General features: G+C 40.5%; 1 protein-coding gene across 2 annotated transcripts; it reads right to left on the bottom strand.

Annotated features, from left to right (window-relative positions):
- Positions 1–4,136: 4,136 nt before the first annotated feature.
- Positions 4,137–20,479, bottom strand: RNASEH1 (ribonuclease H1). Of its 2 annotated transcripts, none has more exons than XM_075201494.1 (9): positions 20,384–20,479; positions 19,605–19,788; positions 19,275–19,396; positions 17,874–18,059; positions 14,689–14,788; positions 9,830–9,884; positions 9,286–9,370; positions 9,057–9,181; positions 4,137–5,029 (listed from the first exon to the last, which is right to left on the bottom strand). In XM_075201494.1, exons 2-9 carry the CDS (start codon positions 19,736–19,738, stop codon positions 4,925–4,927), a joined length of 912 nt encoding a protein of 303 aa, XP_075057595.1. In that variant the 5' UTR covers positions 19,739–19,788; positions 20,384–20,479; the 3' UTR covers positions 4,137–4,924. The 2 variants fall into 2 exon arrangements, with proteins under 2 accessions (XP_075057595.1, XP_075057596.1); XM_075201495.1 differs by having other exon boundaries at positions 20,401–20,465.
- Positions 20,480–20,614: the final 135 nt, after the last annotated feature.

Raw genomic sequence — 20,614 nt, 5'->3', positions numbered from 1 at the left:
CCCTTGTAGGAAAAGGTGGACCTCCAGCAGAAAGGCCAGCTTGTACTGGAAATAAATGGACAAGGCTGTAACCTTCAACTTCAAGGAAGCTAAACGCAATCCCTTGTCTAAACCTGTCTGGAGGAAGGCAAGCAACCTGGAAAGATTAAAACCAGATGTGTGAAAATGTTGTGTTTCACACCAGAGGACATATGCCTTCCAGATCCTATAATAACTGGCAGCAAAAGGCGGCTTTCTGGCTTTGATCATGGTTTTCACCACAGCTGGAAAAAAAACAAACCCCATCGCTGACAGATTTAACTGTTTAAGCATCTGGACTCCCGGGACAACCGACTATACTCCTATGTCAAGCACTGTCCCCCAACAGGACGCAAGAGAAAACGACACCGCAAGACACCATATCCCAGAACGGATAATGGTGTCCTTTCACCCATTGTGAAAAGGCTCTCAAATGGACTCATCTACCTCCTCCTTGGTCTTGAAAATTATTTCTCTTCGGTTGCCAAAGGGTTCGAGCCATGGAGGGGGGGGGGGGGGGTAATCTCTAGTGAGTGAAAAGGTAACCTGCCCCAGGAGTTGCAATTAGCATACATGACAACATTTCCAATTGAAAAATCAGGTCAGATTAGGCCATTCCCTCATCCTCCCAAACCATGTGATTAACCCAAAACTTGTACATACCTCCCAATGGTCCCGATTTCTATTGGACAGCCCTGATTGGTGACACTGGTTAGGAGTGGTACATAGTTGGGGGTGTGGCCTCTCCAAAAAGTGAGTGTGGCTGGGCAGATCAGGTGCATTGCCAAGTTTTATCCTGATTGGTAATGTTTCCAGACGAGGAGGTATATGCATGCTCATCTTGGTTGAGGTCAAGCCTCTGTTGGTGCTGAAAATCTGGACTGTTGGCGGGTACTGTATGCAAGGATATCATCTCACTTTACCTTGGCAGAGCAAGCAGCACAACCACTGCCACACATTTTACAAATATTAACTAAAACTGTATAGTTCCCACTAGTCCTGTGTGCTGGGGCAGATCTGGTTGGGATTTGGAAAAATCATAGGCAGAGCCTATTTGGTCCTAGTTTCGCTTTTTAAAAATTGGGAGGTATAAAATTGGGCTCCCTGTAGAAAATTGCATCTACATTTGTTTTATTGAACATACACAGAAAAAGGAAATTAAATTATAGGCTACTTATGAATACAAATTAATTATTATAAGGTAAATACATGAGTATAATTTCCTAATCCCAGACAACTGTTAAGTTCCATTTCCAAAATGAGTTGCTAATATGTAAATATAATTCTGATATTTTTCAGGATTTATAGTCATATAAAAGGAAAAAAAAAGTACAGCATAACTTATATCCGATTTTTTTTATATTAAGCCTGTAGCAAAAATAAATCAAAAAAATTAATAACATCCTCCCTATGGGCATGATGTGGAGTTGGACACCGTTGTGTGAATTCATCCCATAAATTACTATGTATGCTGAGCCACATGTATATGAAGATTTCCTGCAACTTAGAATAGCATGCAGAATGTGTAACATACGATTTAAGCGTGTACCATGTTAAAAGCGTATGATATGCCACCGTTGGCTGCTACAGACAAAAGTGTGGGTGGTTTTGCCCCAAAATCGCCAAAACCAACACTAGTGCTGCCAGCCTAAGCTGCTACTGGCAAAATTGGGGGGACAAAAACCATACACCCCCCTCCCATAGTTGCCTGTGCCAGCCAAGGCTAGTAGCACTACATTAGGGAAACCTGCAGCACAGGGTCCCCCTACTATAGCGACAACCAGCTCTAGAGCATTCAGCTAAGGGTTGGTACACACCTAAGGGTTTTGCAATTTGTGACTAATTGTATCTAAAACACATTAACTAGATGGCAAAAACGAAGGGCATATGACCATCTCAACTACAATGATTCTAGGATCTCCCGAGTAAAATAATAACAACAAAAGTATAACATATCAATCTTCGTTCTAGCTTTTGTATGTTTCCTAATATTAGCCCGCACCTAAAGCTTTACCAATAGACCTAACATTTTTTAAGTTATAAAATATGCTTACCTTAGCCAATGCAATGTAAAATCTGGCAGAGGCAGACACTGACATACACAGTAAATATATACAGTGCACACACTTGCTCACAGACAGCTGATAACTGATTATTCTGTGCCAAGCAGTAACTTTTATACCCAGTCTGAGTGACATCACAACAGCAGTTTATGATGCAAGCCAGTCACATGATCAGCCTAGTCAAAGCTGCTCAATGTTAAACCTGCCTGCATCTTGTAACTGAATGAACAGAAGTTACATTTCTGATTAGAGGATAATCACAACTTGTGTAGCTGGCAAGAACGGCTGTGCATCCAAATATGTTTCAAGGATTTTGTACTAGTACTCGGTGGTTATCATTTTCCCCGATTACCAAATTGGCAAACAAAAAGAACTGCAATACAATACCAACTTACCTTAAAACCGAAGCTGCACATTTCGATGCCACCAGCATGCGGACAGGAACTCATTCCGTATACACAGCTTTCCGGCAGTTCATTTTGACCTCAGTTTAGAGTGTGACAGATAAATGTTAATTTAAAGCAGCAATGTCAGGACCCAGCAGGTTCACTGTTGCTGCTTTGAATTGCAGTTCTTTTGCCAATCAGAATTTTTTTTGTAGGGATCCTGCTTGTCAGGTTTGTGGTAATCGGGAAAACGTACCTAACCGCTAGCACTTAAATATTTTTCTCTGTGAGAACTTCTAAGTTAACTTTAACTTGGTTAAATATGTAATGTTTTTATTCACTGTATTTACTTTTAGTGTCATGTCATAATCTCCAGTGATTCGTAACATGTCTAAGCTTCATAAATAAAAGTAATGTGACTATATATCACAATAGATATCTTTGTGCCCTCTAGCTCCCGTCTTCCCACTCTTACCGCCATTCCACACGATAAAGATGATGATAGAATAACAATTGATGGTGAAACTGCGGGTGGCTATTGCTAGACAGCATCATTATCAGCCTACAATAATAAAGCCACCTTTGGTAATTGGAATGCCTGTGCCTTTTGGTGGTGTGGTAGGGTTGGGATCAGGAAAGACAGCAGATGGCAGAGATACCAAACATATACCAGTCACTGTAGAAATCTTAAAACAACAAGCTACTGGCAACCACAACGGTCCTTCACCATTTATCATAGCCGAGGGTTTCTTCTTCAGTGTCATGCCCTGCTGCTGGAAAAGGACAGCCTCTGCCATCAAACATGGAAAACAAAGTCCTGTCACCAAGACAGTAGCAGAGATCCCCAAATGAAATGGCAACAGCATTGACAGCTAAGATTGCTGGGTTCAGCAGCTGGATGGAGATGATCTTCTGAAAGCCTTCTAGACAGCCTTGTCCTTGGTGTGATGATGACACTCTTTGGCACCCTGCAATAATTTCCCACTGCCGTTACAAAATCTTAGATGTTTATAATTTGTAGGAAATAGGGCAGAGCTGATCTAAACTGCAGCCATCTCCAATTGTCATGCGCCTGCCACCAATAATAATATAGAAAGTAAGTAGTGCTTATAAATACAGGGTTTGAGGTAAAGAAGATTGTGGTCTCCAAATTAAATGATACTGATCCAAATTAACAGGTGTAATGCTAAGAAGTGTCACAAATAAGTTAGATTTGCTGTTTAGAAATAATTGATGCCAATGGACATGATAAAAGTTTCCGGCAATGAGAGATAAAGAATTGGCAGGAATATTACTATTAATAAACACCATGCCTTGCACTTTGAGCCTTGTGGTCCAGCTTAATGTATACACCAACTTATCCCGTTCCATTTGTCTTCCATTACCTAATTAGACTGTAAGCTCCATAGGCAGTAACATCTTGATTGTTCTTTTCAATGCACTTGTATGTTAATGTTGTATATTACTCCCTGTACTGTTATAAATGTGGTAAAACTGACGTATCTAGTACCACTATGTGAGTTAACATTTACATTTGTACTATAGAACATTTAAAATGTTCATGCTTTAGAGTCAAGGGGGCATTCCTCAAATTTTCAGGTAGATTTAATTGCAATGCAACAAACACAATATAAAGGGTTGCAATGCCTAAAACAAACTACACAAAAGGTCAGGCTTATATACATTTTTAATAAAATAAAAGGAACTTTAATTAAAAATAAACTTTTAAGTCTTATTTTAATCAGCCCACAGAGAACTCCTAAAACATGCCAGATTGGATGTCATAAAAATTGGGCTAAATTCACTCGTGTATTTTCATGAGCAAATTGTGCCACCGTGCCACTGTCGTTGGGTGAGACAAGAGGTCTGTATATACTGCAGAAGCTACTTCTATTAGGGCACAACTTGTGGATGAAAACATACAGAAAGATAAAGAGATTCAGCACAACACCAAAATATGCAGAATAGGGTTTTAAGCTCTAAATACAAATACGAAATTTAGCTATTTGCTACTCCTCTACCTGCAGTGCCGCTGAACATACTTAACATAACCAAACATTTGCTGTAACCGATCGTAGAGCCAGAAGTGAAGCACAAGCTAGACATTACAGCACACCAACTGGATGACATTCAACATTACCAGAGACCTGTAAAACAGACATTAAAGGTTCGGGGCAAGTGTGCATATGGGCTTTACTTTATACAAACTTTACATGGTTACATTAAAATTATAATAAATGGCATTTGCAAAATATATACACCAACATTTTGGGTGAGCTGTGGATAGTTTGTAGGATAGGTCCCAGGACAACAAACAAGGTAAACAGGTTCCTGAAGTTAGTAAGGGCCAGTAATTTAGTGTTTGCTGGTCACTTCTCAATTGCCAATGTTTTGGACAATGTAAGGCCTCATTATTGAATGTTCATTCAATTAGTTCTACATACACAGGACAGAAGTCTACCAGGGGTCACTGCTTTCTAGCGTCGATTTCTTCGCTCCTTCTCTTGCAAGTTTATCTGCTTCTTCATTTCCTTGAAAGCCAGCATGGCCTGGGATGTGCATCTAAAGAAAGAGCGTGATGAATATTTATTTATTTTATACTCTTCATTTAAAGAGGAAACAACTGTATCAATACAAACATATTGAACATAAGAGTGTTAATATTTTTAATACCCATCAGTGTTTATGGAACCACCTAGATACTGTAACATGCAGTCCGTACTCCTGGTATCTAGAGTTGGCCCCTTGCACTTTTTTTCAAATGTTTCACGATTTCCTCTAAAAACAAAGATTTATATGGTGCGGCTCTAGAGAAGGGTCTACAATGCTGCACAGAATTACAGGGGATGTCCCACCCCTACATTCAACAATATACACAAAAAACACTGGCGCAGAGTATAACCTGATGATGAAGTAGTAGATAATATTGAAATAAAAGATAAAAGGTTTAGGTGAGTGAAAAAAATGGTACTTTATATAACAATAATAAAAAAACATACAATAACCAGTGCACTGGTATAATTACAAATAGTATATCAATAAATGACTAAACACAGAATTTTACATATTCATATAGGTTGTTTAGCTGAACAGCTGCAACCATAATGTAACATGCAGTCCTGAATTTCCGGAGTGCCTGCAATTGTATGGTATTCTCTTAATGTAAAATAACCAAGAGGATAAAAAGACCAAACCTTAGTTAGCATATAAAAAGATTGAATCAATATATGGATCCATACAAAGAGTTAATAAGTTCCAGAAAGATACTTTTGTGGACCAAGTGGAATTGAGCACTCCTTTGGAGAAAGGGGCAGCGCATCGGCGCAGTCGTTTTCTAGTTGATTATGTCGGAATGACATGTGACAGATAGTGTCCCAAACAGTACAATCGTGAGGTAAAATATCACTCACCCGTTCGTTCTGTCAATGACGTGTTAAAAGAGTCTTACCAGTACTGTGCTGGCGTCCGACAACAGACCTTGCCTAGCTGGTGGCTGTCCAGTATGTAACAGCCTCTCGGTGGACTCTCCAGTGCGTGAGTGAGCGTCACGTTCAGCTCTATAATCGCGCATGCGCGGATGTGTCTTGTTCGTCCGGATATGTAAAAACGAGCTCGTAGTTACAGTTGTGATGTTGGAATAAGATGGTATATATATCGGGGCTTATATCCAACGCGTTTCACCCGTCATGCGGGCTTCCTCAGGGCAATGTGTCTAAAAACAAGTTGAAATTATAGCTCTAGATTGTAGGGCACTCTCACCTCTTTCTGCAATACCCAGTCCAGTTTTATTACAGTGTTCGTTCCCAGTTGCAAAGCGCTACGGAATGTGCTGGTGCTAGGCTACTAATAAATTAACAGTATTTTGTCTCCACAAGTCTGTTATTATAGAACCTTTGAATTTTCTGATTTAAATGGATCTACAGTTCATTAAATTCAAAAACAAATATATGGCAACAAAACCCTAGACTTATTTGGTAGCAGAGTCTTTGGTCAAAATAACTGCAACCAACCACTTCCTATAGTGGGCAGCACAGTGGCCTAGTGGTTAGCACTATTGCCTCACAGCACTGGGGTCATGAGTTCGATTCCCGACCATGGCCTTATCTGTGTGGTTTGTATGTTCTCTCCATGTTTGCGTGGGTTTCCTCCCACACTCCAAAACACATACTGGTAGGTTAATTGGCTGCTATCTAAATTGACCCTAGTCTTTCCCTCTCTGTCTGTGTCTGTGTGTGAGTGTGTGTCTATATTAGGGAATTTAGACTATAAGCTCCAATGGGGCAGGGACTGATGTGAGTGAGTTCTCTGTACAGCGGTGCAGAATTAGTGGCGCTATATAAATAAATGATGATGATGCAATTGTATGAGCTTCCTGCACCTCTACTGACAGTTTGGTTCATTGTTCTTGTGCAAAAGACTACAGTTTTAACAGATTTGAAGGATCCTTTTTCAGAATTGCCGTTTTCAAAATCTCTCCACAGGTGTTCTATGGATCTGGACTCAGGAACAGTCCAGCAACAAGTCTTGAGCCATTCCTGGGTACTAATTTGAAATGTTGCTGGGGGTTATTGTCCTGCTGGAAGACATACGCCATTTGACGGAGACCCAGGTTTCTGACACTGGGTTCAATTCAACATTGCGCTCCAAAACAGCCTGGCAATATCCAGACCTTGTGATGCCATGTACATGTTTAAGGCACCCAGGGCCAAATGCAGCATAGCAAGTCCAATGATCATTAAACCTCCATCCAAACTTGATTGTCCTTTCCATTTTGCTTTCTGTAAACAGAGATGATGTACTTTATCAAAAAGCTCTAATTTGGTCTCATCTGTTTACAGTACATTCTCCCAAAAGGAATTTATCTGTTCAGGTGGGTTTTGGCAAACTCCACTCAGGCTTTATTTCTCAGAAGTTGAGCCCTCCTGGGGCTCCCTGCCATACAACCTCTTTTCATTGAAATGATCATACATTGTGCCTGAAAGTCAGCTTGAATTTAATTGACCGTTGATCGAAGCGCTCCTCCGCCATCTAAACAATCCTGCACTGCAATCTTCCATCAAGTTCTCTCTTGCGGCCATATCCAGGGAGGTTGGCTATAGTGCCATTGCCTTAAACTTCCCGATAACATTACGTACAGTGGAAACATCAAAGTCTCTGGAGATTCTCAAAGTTTGCCTACAATCTCCTTTCCGATCTCCTCAGATAATTCTCCGGCTTGCTTTCATTTCTCCATGCTCACTGCAGTACACACAGTGACACAAAACAGGTGAATCAGCCATCTACTCTATCCAAGCTCGATTAATGACTGATATTTAAACTGCAGACACCTGCTACTCACCACAGGACAGTGCCAACGTGAAGTAGAATCACCTGCTTGAAATCCAATTATTTTTAACTACTTCTATAAAGTACCAATAATTTTGTCAAGTCCATCTAGAGATTTGTGAGGTTTAAGATACGTAGTTTTTCTGCTTCTTGTGTTTTATTATTCCACTGTAAACTAAAGAAATACATATGTAGATACCAAAGTGTGCAATATTTTTGGTCACCACTGTAATTACACAGGAGTTCAAGTGCCGCAGTGTGGGAGGATTATCTGTGATGCACAACTTGATAAACCTGTTGCCCACAGATTCTATATTTGTTAAATTTCATTGGCTGATTACCCATAGTGATGGCAGTTTACGGTGTGGGTGGAGGCAATTTCATGAGAAAGCACTGATTCCTTCATCACTGCTTACAACCTTGGGTTTCATTCTTCATTCTAATTTCCCTCCATCACTAGTGGATTTGGGGTATTGTAGAAATAACCCAGATGTGGAGCTCTGATGAATATTGATACAGGCCTAAATTTCTAGCATGAGCCTTAACATGTTTGTGTTTTCATGTCCTTGGAGCTCTCCAGCAGTATTAATTGTCCTTTCCCCCACATCAAGAAAGAGTCTTAAGTCTTCAAGGGATTCAATTATTTTTACCTTGGTTGTGCTTAATATTGAAAGCATACTGGTATTTATTATTGTAACTGAAGTGGAAGCTTTCAATATTCAGTATGATCACAGAACATATTAATTAAATCAAAGACTTCCAAACCCCTAGTGATGCCATAAAACACAAATTAATACCGATGATCACCCCTTGCAGATTTAAAGGCCAAAAATAAAATACAGGAACATTTGGAATATGACTTTTGCATGGTGTACAAATGTCCAACTATTCTAGAACTAGCATGTTTGGCTAGTAATGAAGAACTCCATAGACAGTTTTTTGCATTCATTTTAAGCTGGCCACTTATTACAATGAGGGACCTACATGCAACACTCAAAACATTAATGAAATGAATCAAAGATTCAGATGATATGCACAAAGAACCACCTATATGCACAGATAAGTTAAACTTCACAGAGCAGGTCACTGTGCGCAGAGGTCACTTCAGACTCTAGCAACAAAATTTGGAAAAGTCTGACATACTAACCTTTGTACATGTAGTACATTGAAATATTTCTATAGGCTAGTATTAAAGTACCCCTCCCATACTTGTATATACTTCACACATATTGCACTCTATATACTTCACACATATTGCACTCACCCAGTTTATATCAATCCCCCGTGTAAGACATTCCAGCTTTTCAAAGTCTTCTCTGTGTATGACATCTTTACCAGTGGTCAGCTTCCAGCCATTCTTCTTCCAGGAATGTATCCACTTAGTGATACCTAGAACCACACAGTTACGTGAGAACATATGCCCACATTCTAAAACCAGGGCAGAAGGAGAAGAATGCCAAGGTAGGGGTTACAAGTCTGCTAACGGCTCTTACCATTTATTGTAAACATACTGTCCGTGTATAGCACAAGCTTTGTAATATTCTGGCTTTTGGCTTGTTCTACCGCTCTGCATGCGGCCTGGAAAAAAAAGCCATATGGGATAATTTCATGTCACCTTTACAATACTTTATACAAAATGTAAGTAACATATGTAATACAAGTTAATTCCGTTTTGGATGTGTTGTAAACAAACAAATTTTCAAAAGAAAAATATATGGTTGCAGGTCAGAAAATTTTAGTAGCGCCAATCGTTACCATACAACTAGCTGGACTGGGAAGTTTATTAGGGCAATCAGTGAACCAAGTGAGCATGGTCTGACTTAAATTTAATCAAACATCCACATGTTAATAAAATAATGTCAACATTTCAGTTTGAAGTTCTCATTATCACAAGCTAATAAATTACTTTTGAGGTTTAAAGGATTTTCCCTGCATGCTCTAAATAAGATACACCACTTACTCACTGTATAGTTAATTACTGCAAGTTGGTACATATAAATATTAAGCCGCAGTGGAATATTGTAAGCAGTAACTTACCACTATCTCCGCTCGCTGATTTGTCTGATTTCCTTCAAGTCTTTCCGCCACATTTCTGCTCAACATAAAATACCAAAAGCGTCAAATACAGTTTATCAAAACATTAATTGATGCAACAAAATTGTGTCATTTCATATTTGCTCAGCATTAAACAGGTGCACGTTTGTCTCCACGGACCAAATCGGTTTGCTGTATGACAGTCCCACAAGAAGTGTGTAAATTCGCACATATAGAAACATTGTATAGAATAGAAAAATCACCTGCCATACATTTCGGTACAAGTAATTCACTGGGGGGTATTCAATTGTTGCTTTAAACGCGCTAAAAAAACAACAAAAAATGAGCGCTCGAAAAATATTACAGTTTATACGGCAATATGCGCGTAAATACCGTTAATACGGTAGTTTACTCGCTGAATTTCATCTCGCAGCGAGATGAAATTTAGCGAGTAATTACCGTATTAACGCTAATATTTTTAGAGCGCTCGTTTGAGAGCGTTAACGGCAACAATTGAATACCCCCTCTGTGTCTAAGTAGGGAATTCAATTTTTGGTGGGGTGCTACGAAGTGCCTCTGGAACAGTCTGTGAAGGAAGTCTGCGGCGATGTATTTTTGCCAATTTTCCTCACCCCACAGAAGTGTGCAGAAAAGTTTGCATTGTTCTGGGTATCATAGTACCTGGATGTGAGTGCAACAGCAAATCACAAGAGGCTTTAGAGAGCTTCCAGCTGGTGCTAAACAAAACGTTGTTTCACAAGATCGCAACCATCATGTTTCTAGCAGATTATGGGCAATCGCCTCACACTAGTTGTCCTCATGTGAACATTTAGTTTACTACTTTGTTTGGGGACAATAACCTTAATTATAAATAGAGTATAGTTTTATTTTTGGAAAAATGGGTTTAAGTGGTGTGGTACCTAGATAATATACACATTATGCAGAAGAGTCACTAATCCAGTGAATCCTGACCAGCACACCTGGATACATTTGTGTGTGGGCATTCCAAGCTGCATATGTCAGAAGTTTGGTATTGTAAGAGAAATATCCTAGGAGTAATGCAATAGAAATGATAGGAGCATTACATTTTCATAGAAAGTTTAATCAACCAAAACTTTCCCTCTTCATTCCTTGATGGCAGCAATTATAATGGGATATAGACAAGCAATATCATTGTAAGGGCTACAATAAAAAACAGCCAAGAATTCTGCAAACAATGATTTATTCAGCAGCTGTGTGGAGAACGTGTCCCAACCTGAGAACCAATAGAGGATAAGACATCCAGAGGATAGTGTCTAGCAAAGGTGTATATATAGATGTCAATCCAGCTGCTTTGCAAAGCTCTGTTGCTGAAGCCTGAGCCCTTCTAACCCAAGATGTTACTACTGCTTATGTTGGGTGAGCCTTTAGTATTTTTGGCACCTTAGGCCCATTTTTCTTGTATGTCTGTATAATAATTTCTTTGATCCATCTGGAAATGGCTTGTTTAGAAGGGTTGCACAAAGTTGTTCTGCTCATCTAAATTCGCCTCTCCTGGATAAAAATCTGAAAATTGCTCTAACCAGGTCCAATAAACTGATTAATGTGGAAAGCAGAAAGAACAATCAATTCTTCTTAGAGATATATTTACCTTCCATCTTTTGGCAATTTGTTAGATTCACCCTCAGAAGGCTTCTATATTATGGTGTCTAATGTAGGGTTTTTGCTCTTTGGGAATACAAATGGGAGACTGGGTAGACTATGCTTTGACTGAGCATCTGCTGCTCAAGGAAGCAACCAGACGATTCTTCTATCCACCACTGCTGATGCTACCTACCTTACTGTAAACGCAATGGTGTCTAAAGATGCTCCAAATAAAGATTCTATGCCTCTGCATAACCTCAATGGTTCTCAACATTTCCCAAAATTCATTCTTAGAGAAGTGTGACAGGATGGACCTCCTATGCCACTCTGTCAATGGAGCTGGGGACCCACTAGGCTTGCTTTGCCACCGTCCACTTTTATCCCAATTTAGCCCCTCTAAACAAAGTAGGAGGAGCTCTGCTGCTACCACTAGGCTCCTTCAACAGCACCTAGAACTGCTTCTTCTAGGTAACTCACGCTGACAGGGTACACCCCCCCCCCCCTTGCTGGGCACCTGGGCTGGTACCCCTGACCCATTACTTCAGATCAGGGTTGCTGTGGATGGTTCCCCCTGGCCTATCACACTGGCCAAAGCTGCAAGGTAGCAGACAAATAGTTTTTAAGATGCTGGGTCCCAACCTCAGAACAGCCGGATAACGGATTAGATTTGTCTAATCTGTAGGTCACATGATTTACAGCAGGTAAGTAGGCGTCAAAAGAAGGAGCTTGAAGCAATATTTATTAGCTTAAGAAGTCCTTATAAGGACATTTACGCACTAGTTAGTGGTACTAGTGATCTCCAGCAGCTCAGATGGTATAAGACGTAACATGTTCAAACAAGGCTCTTTTTATACAGTTACTGACACATGTTGGCAGGGGGCAAACCAGCCCCCTGACCCTAGTTGGCACCACAAAGTCTGAGATATTACAACTGATGTATATATATTCTCTATACATTGAAAGAACACAATTTTAAACTTAACAAAATTCACATCAATTTCCCAAATTCACTTGTTGTTCCATTATTCAGACAGTTCTAAGACACAAGATAAAAAAAAAACTACACATGACAAAAAAGGTAACAACACCCTGCTGTGCATTCAGACTAAAGAGGTATGTTGGTCACTCTAGGATGGAGACTTATTTAGCATGGGAGTTCCTTTCCTCCTCCAATATGGCATATTACCCCATAAATCAATACATGAACAATATGAAAATACATACATTTGTACTCCCTGCGACAGGACTTCGCCCTGTCACTGCGCACAGTTTACTAATCAGCGTCACAGCGCCCATACATTAAATATATACATTTAAATTATTATATATACACCCTTTAGTGCTGAGGTTTAACCCATTCAGCACAGCAACATCAGGTATTAACTCAATTGATGCTGCAGCAGTCATCTCGACCATGTGTTAGTTGAGGGGGGACCAAGACACAAAGTCTCCTAAATTCACTGGAGAATCCAATTCTGCAGGAGATTATCTTCAAAATCCACACTTGTCAGAGGCCTGCTCTCTTTATACCTTTAAAGGCAGAGTTTCTTTTGGCTTGAGAACTGCACATAGTCTAAAGATACATTTTGTACAAAGGACATAAACATGCATATTTAAAATATGTGCAAACAAACACACCTTTTAATATTATTATTAATTTTTATTTATAATGCGCCCCTAGGTATCCGTAGCACCGTACAGGGACAGACAAATACGGTACAGGGTGAGACAGCACGGTACAGTTAACAAGAAGCACAGTAACTCAGAAGCTCAAAGTACAGCTAGATGAAAGGTGAGGGGCCCCATGAGGGTAGCGAGAGGGGAAGAGGGGCAGAAGGACCTCACGGAAGAGACAAGGAGCTGGAGAGCAGAGTTAAGGTCGTGGAGAACAGGAGAAGAAGCCCTGCAAGAAGGAGTGTACAATCTAAGGGGAGGGTAGGACGGACAGGCGCAAGGGTGGGAGGAGGAAAGGGGGAGAAAAACTATGAGGAGGGAGGTAGGAGAGGGAGGGGAGGTGGATGGGAGACTGGAAGGAGGGCAGTTAAATGGGGGACTGGAAGGCTTTGAGGAAGAGGTGGATTTTTAAGGCACGTTTGAAGCAGGGCAAGTTGGGGGAAGTTCTGATGGAGCAGGGGAGCTGGTTCCAATGGAGGGGAGCAGCGCGGGAGAAGTCTTGGACGCGAGCGTGGGAAGAGGTAACCAGGCGGGAAGAGAGGCAACGGTTGTTGGCCGAACGCAAAAGGCGGGATGGAGCGTGAATGGAGAGGAGGTTGGAGATGTAGAGAGCAGTGGAGTTGGAGAGGGCGTTGAAAGTGTGAGGAGCTTGAACACGATTCTGTAGGGGATGGGGAGCCAGTGAAGGGATTGGTAGAGGGGGTAGACAGAAGACGAGCGACGAGAAAGGAAAATGAGCCGAGCGGCTGCATTGAGTACGAAGCGAAGGGGAGCGAGATGAGAGCGGGGAAGAGAGAGTTTTATTGGATTGATATAGTACAAGCATCAAGGTTACATCGTGTCACTAGAATCTCCCACATGCTGTCATTGAATGACAAAAATAAACTAAAAATAATCACTTGCACACCTGCTCTTCACCGTCAGGAGCATTAAGTGTAAATTATTGGAGCTAAACTGATTTGCATGTGAGCAAGTGTTGACCTGGCCAAAGAAGTAGGATAAGACTGACAGCTTGGGTTTAGTGAATTTTGTCCAGTGTCATGACTTAGTGATTCAGTGTAAACCCAGGTATAGTCGGCTATGGAATTCCTTTTCTCATTGGCTCTCTCTGGTGAACACAATACATTATACACTTGTAGGCCTGACCAGTTTTAAACACAAAACAAAATTCAGATGGATTCAGATTAAACATAGGTGTCAGACAGGTAAAATAAAGACTATTTTGCATAATAACATTACCAGTTAAGCAGATATTATAAGCTCACCATTTCTAAATAGTGAATTGAAAACTTCCAATGATATCCAATGAGTAAAAAAAAAAAAAAAAAAAAAATCCCTATACAGTTAGTGTAATACCTTTAAAAACTATTTTCAATAAGCAACGTATCAAAGTAGATTTGTACTCCTTATGCGAGAGGAAGGCGCACCCAACACTGCAGACACACACTTGTATAAAGACTACACATAGAAACTGACTTATTTCACACAAAAATAGTTTTAAGTGAAAATGGAACATTAAAGCTTTGAACATGAGAACACAAAAAAAAAAATGTGGTGTCACTTACAGAGGGTGGTGCGGTCCCCAGTAAACACCAATTCCAGCACGTGCTTTAAGTCGTCCGTTACGTGAACAGCAGCCATCAGTGTACACAACTGTAGAATCTCCTGTAAGTGAATTTATATTAGTTTAATTTACCATTCCAAAATGTATTATTCTCAGCCTTTTGGCTAAAATTAAGTGTAGTTAACTGCCACCTTACCACCCTAGCAGGGTGAGCCGCCACTTTCTGAAAGGACAGGCTGCCTTGATCTAATGCCAGGGGGCTGGTGGTGTGTGGAGCCTGAGGTGTCCCCGGTAATCTGGGCCAGTGGTGTATGAAAATGCACTGGTGGAGGGAGAACTAGTATTCACATGGTGCAGAGTAAGGAATGAGCAACCGCACCGCTTGATCCAGAGGACACATTGCTTTGCCTTGGTCTTTCGCTAGGCAAGAAAAATCACTATACCCTGGGAGCTATGGGCACTTTCTTAAAAAAATAAAATAAAAAAAAATGATTGACATGAGCACCAACCACAGTGGCACTTTATGTTTTTTGTGTGTATGTCACTCTTTTTGAGGGGATTGGTTATAGCCCTTTATGGACAACCCTTTCCCCAAAGTGTCGGAGGCTCCCTCCTTGCGGCGAAAGCTGAAGAAACACCGGTTTCCCGGGGGAAGCTGTTCCTACCTTGGCTAGAAAGGGGATCACCCAAGCCTTGCAGCGGAGGTGGTACTGAAAACTAATGCCTCCGAGGGGTCTAAGGGCTCTGGTGGTCGGTAACGTAAAGCCTAAAAGGTGCAAGCTCCCAACAAAGACTTTGCACTGCACAATACGGAGTACAGTACCTCGGGTGTCAATTTAAAAAAAAAAAAGTAGTAAATTTCTAATGTTACACATAACTTGGTCAATTATATGTAAATACTTGTAAAAACAAAATCACTACCAGAAAAATTTAAATGGATATATATTTTCAGATGTTTTCTCATAGAAAACACCACACAGTATAAAGGATACTGTTTAATGGCTAGCTTATTCTGCACATGTTAAATGTTCGACATAAACAGTCCGCCATAAGTGTATAAATTATATATTGTGGTTTTTTTCTAGGATTACACTAGTTCTGCATCTGTTCTACAAGCTAAAAGTGTCACAATAAAGGTAGCCATATACTAAGTGGACTGAGGGATGGATTTCCATGCAGGCATCTTAAGTCTCATGAAGGAAGTAGTTAATGTATCAAGGAGAAAGTTTTGTTCCCCCTCTTATATACAGTCATGGCCAAAAGTTTTGAGAATGACACAAATAATATTTTTCACAAAGTCTGCTGCCTCAGTTTTTATGATGGCAATTTGCATATACTCCAGAATGTCATGAAGAGTGATCAGATGAATTATACTTAATTTCAAAGTCCCTCTTTGCCATGACAATGAACTTTATCCCAAAATCAACATTTCCACTGGTCAGCCCTGCCACAAAAGGACCAGCTGACATCAGATCAGTGATTCTCTCATTAATACAGGTGAGAGTGTTGATGAAGACAAGGCTGGAGATCACTCTGTCATGTTTAGTGAGTTGGAATAACAGACTGGAAGCTTTAAAAGGAGGGTGGTGCTTGAAATCATTTTTCTTCCTTTGTTAACCATGGTTATCTGCAAGGAAACACATGCAGTCATCATTGCTTTGCACAAAAAGGGCTTCACAGGCAAGGATATTGTTGCTAGTAAGATTGCACTTAAATCAACCATTTATCAAATCATCAAGAACTTCAAGGAGAGAGGTTCAATAGTTGTGAAGAAAGCTTCAGGGCGCCCAAGAACGTCCAGTAAGCGCCAGGACCGTCTCCTAAAGTTGATTCAGCTGTGGGATCGGGGCACCACCAGTGCAGAGCTTGCTCAGGAATGGCAGCAGGCAGGTGTGAGAGCATCTGTATGCACAGTGAGGTGAAGACTTTTGGAGGATGGCCTGGTGTCAAGATAGCCAAGCAAAGAAGCCACTTCTCTACAGGAAAAAACATCAGGAACAGACTGATATTCTGCAAAAGGTACAGGGATTGGACTGCTGAGGACTGGGGTAAAGTCATTTTCTCTGATGAATCCCCTTTCAGATTGTTTGGGGCATCTGGAAAAATACTTGTCTGGAAAAGGAAAGGTTAACGCTACCATCAGTCCTGTGTCATGCCAACAGTAAAGCACCCTGAGACCATTCATGTGTGGGGTTGCTTCTCAGTCAAGGGAGTGGGCTCACTCACAATTTTGCCTAAGAACACAGCCATGAATAAAGAATGGTACCAAAACATCCTCCAAGAGCAAATCCTCCCAACCATCCAAGAACAGTTTGGTGAGGAACAACGCCTTTTCCAGCATGATGGAGCACCTTGCCATAAGGCAAAAGTGATAACGAAGTGGCTCGGGGATCAAAACATCGAAATTTTGGGTCCATGGCCAGGAAACTCCCCAGATCTTAACCCCATTGAGAACTTGTGGTCAATCCCCAAGAGATGGGCGGACAAGCAAAAACCCAAAAATTCTGACAAACCCCAAGCATTGATTAAGCAAGAATTACGGCCTTCAGTCAGTATGTGGCCCAGAACTTGATTGACAGCATGCCAGGGCGAATTGCAGGTGTTCACAAAGAAGGGTCACAACACTGCAAATATTGACTCTTTGATTAAACTTAATGTAATTGTCAATAAAAGCCTTTGACACTTATGAAATGATTGTAATTTTACTTTAGTATACCATAGCAACAGCTGACAAAAAGGTCCAAAAACACTGAAGCTGGAAACTTTGTGAAAACCAACACTTGTGTCATTCTCAATACTTTTGGCCATGACTGTACATGTGATGACAATGGCTATAGTTTAAACAACATTTTCCTTTTATTTCTCTTGCACCATTAAATGATCACGAAGCATATTATCCTATAAATATTTATTACAACATGTTAGCAATCTTAATATGTTACTTTACAAGTAACCTTTCCTGCTTGGTTACTCATTTTAAAAAGGTCTTAATTTGTCATCAGTGAACAGACAAACAGGCTTCAGAACATTAAAGGAACTTAAAATCCTCAAACTCATTTCTATCCAGAATGAAATGTAAAAAAAAAACCCCCTCACTACTGCTGTCTAACATTTTACTTCACTTTAGACCAAAATATAATATAATATAATATATATAGCACATAAAGAGGGGGTAGAACAACATACCCATACGAGTAAAGGATTGTCCACTTAGGGGTGGCAGTGAGCCGATGTCAATGAACTTGATTCGTTTAGGAGATGACTGATCACTAGCAGAGGAGCTTGCAATACCAGGAAGGGGTCTTTTGGCACGGTAAGGGGGCTTTACATGATGCTCCCAATTTGATGAAGAGCTCTGGACATCACAACCACCTGTAGGAAAACAAAGATCTTATATTAATACCTATTCTTTTGCTGCCTCCTGAGCGGACTCTAAAGAACTCAACCCAAAAAAAAATTTAACATTTAGTTTTAGGTGTAGATCAGTATGTTGAACTAAAGTATAGGGTTACTTACAGACAATGCAGGGCATGTCCAACATGCCGATTGTACAAATACTCTGAAGCTGCTCTCCTCTATACACTTACCATATGCCTGTTACAGGCAGAGAGCGCAGTGTTTGAAAGAGGCCAGACCTTAGCAGTATAGAGGACTGCAGTGCTGGACACTTCCTGGCACCTGGACATGCTTGATTGAAAGAGTGCAGCACTGTCAGTAAGTATTATCCTGAATACTCTCTGCCCAAAACCAAGTTTCAAGTTTATTCCCAAGAGTTATCATTTAACAGAGAAGGCAACCTTTGTGAACAATTTTTAGGGATTAAATATACAAACATGAGTTAGATATATGAAGGTTATATTTCCTATTATATTTAACGAAGCAAAGTACCTCCCAAACACAGCATGAGTAATCTGTAAAATAAGCAGTTTCAATATAATGTCCTCTTACATAAACATGGCAGATAGATGAGGGGTATTTTTTATTTTATTTTTTTAGACGATACAAAGTATTTGCTGTGCAAGCTAATTCTATCATGTATTCAACAGCTCTTAAACTTAGGTTGAATTTTAAAATGTTTTATAGATTGTCAATATGTCTTTGTGGAGGTAGAAAATCTCTTGGTGTTGTAGGCGCAGTAAGGGGATGTAAACGGCATGCAACTACGTTAGATTGCTCTCAACTACTTTGTACTTTGCTTATAACAGAAGGAACTTTTGATTATTTAATCTTTTAAACATCTCAAAAGGGGCTATTTTTCCATGGCACCAGCTACTGTCCCCGCATTAGACTAGCACTACACCCCTCACAGTATACCAGTGCCCCCCGCCCATATAGCAGGCCATTCTTCTGCACTCACCCTTCCCCCAACTGTAAAGCAACCCATGTTCAATGGTGGGCATTAGACACAATCATGATGACAACAGACAGCCAATAAGTATAATTTTGTATTGTAAATTAACAAGAACATAAGGAAAAGTAAAGTAGCCACACACAATGATGAACAGAGTTTTTTTGAAGATGATGCATCATTGATTTAATGGTATTGAACCTTTGCACTGTTGGTCATAGTTGGACAGATTCTCTTACTTTCTTTACTATGTGACAGGGCTTCCTGGGTGTCCCTTACAAACTTCCAGGCCTCATCCTCTGATGCAAATTTCTTGTATCTGGCTGCTGGAAAGCGGTCCACTTGTTCTTTACATTGATCCCTAAGACAAAACACAGTAATAAAGCAGAAAAATAAAAAAGCATAACAAAGTCATAATCTTTTACTGGATTTAGACCAGATGCACTCTACACTGATAGAAATTATGTAAATATTTTAGGGCTGGACACAAAAAAGGTGAATATATTATAGATAAGGCCATCTGCTAGTCAATCAGTCTACTTAATAATTCAAATAAAGGCTTTGCCTACCATGTGCTGTAGACTCCTGGAGTGCGTCCTCTCTTCACAGCATAAAACATTCTTATCACAGTACTTTGGACACCAACTAAGGTTGTGCGCAGCAAATGAGCAGAGGACAAAATGCTTATTGGAATCTTGAACATTTCCCATAGGCAACACTCAAATTACTTTGGATACCCAGCACCGTACATCCCTCAGAGCAAAAGAAAAGAGCAGGTTAGTCACAACATAAAGGATACACCTATAATTTTTAGCTTGAGCTCCATTTAGTTACACTAATAGAGGAACAAGCCTAATAAAGTACTGAATACATATAGGGATACACAGTAGTAGAAGTGGGGGTGCATAGGGTGGTAGCCATACCACCACTCCCATTGTCATTACATCCTGCCAATTCAACCACTGGGTGTATAATATAGCAGAATAGCACGTGTAATGTTTCAATAAAATATTGCACACTGACTTTGACATTATTGGACGTGATCAGCCCATTAGTTTTAATTATAGAATAACCATCTCATTATCATGGAAGGTAGAAGCCAAAGCACAACACTATGCATGCTCATATATGTTAGCATGTTTGCAGATATGCAATCAAGTCAAACGACATAAGAGAAGGCTTTCAGTAATAACACTAACAACCTAACGATAATAAACACGTGGACCAGGGATTAATACTGATCAGCGTAACTAAATTATGAGGACAATGGTAACTCAACAAATGCCCGGTACACGGAGAACCCACATTCGTACTGTGATTACAATGTATAACATGAGGCAGCTGCTACCTATGTACAACACTAACAGGGCTCTGTGACCACAGACAGGGGAACGGCCAGATCCCCCTATATCAGAAGGACCTTCTGACGTCATCAGGTCATGTGACCGCTGTAGTCACATGGTCCACAGGGGAGGCGGGACCGCTGTAGTCACATGGTACACAGGGGAGGCGGGGCCGCTGTAGTCACATGGTACACAGGGGAGGCGGGGCCGCTGTAGTCACATGGTACACAGGGGAG

This window comes from Mixophyes fleayi, chromosome 3 (genome assembly GCF_038048845.1).
Source record: "Mixophyes fleayi isolate aMixFle1 chromosome 3, aMixFle1.hap1, whole genome shotgun sequence".
NCBI lineage: Eukaryota > Metazoa > Chordata > Amphibia > Anura > Limnodynastidae > Mixophyes > Mixophyes fleayi.
Note: the sequence above shows the minus strand (reverse complement) of the source record. Positions and strands in the feature narration are given on the sequence as shown.

Coding starts and splice junctions, on each gene's coding strand:
- RNASEH1 (XM_075201494.1), bottom strand. CDS start 19,738: ATGTTCAAGATTCCAATAAGCATTTTGTCCTCTGCTCATTTGCTGCGC. Junction 14,789..17,873: donor ACAATCCTTTACTCGTATGG/GTATGTTGTTCT, acceptor ATTCACTTACAG/GAGATTCTACAGTTGTGTAC. Junction 9,182..9,285: donor CAGTATGTTTACAATAAATG/GTAAGAGCCGTT, acceptor GTGTGGTTCTAG/GTATCACTAAGTGGATACAT.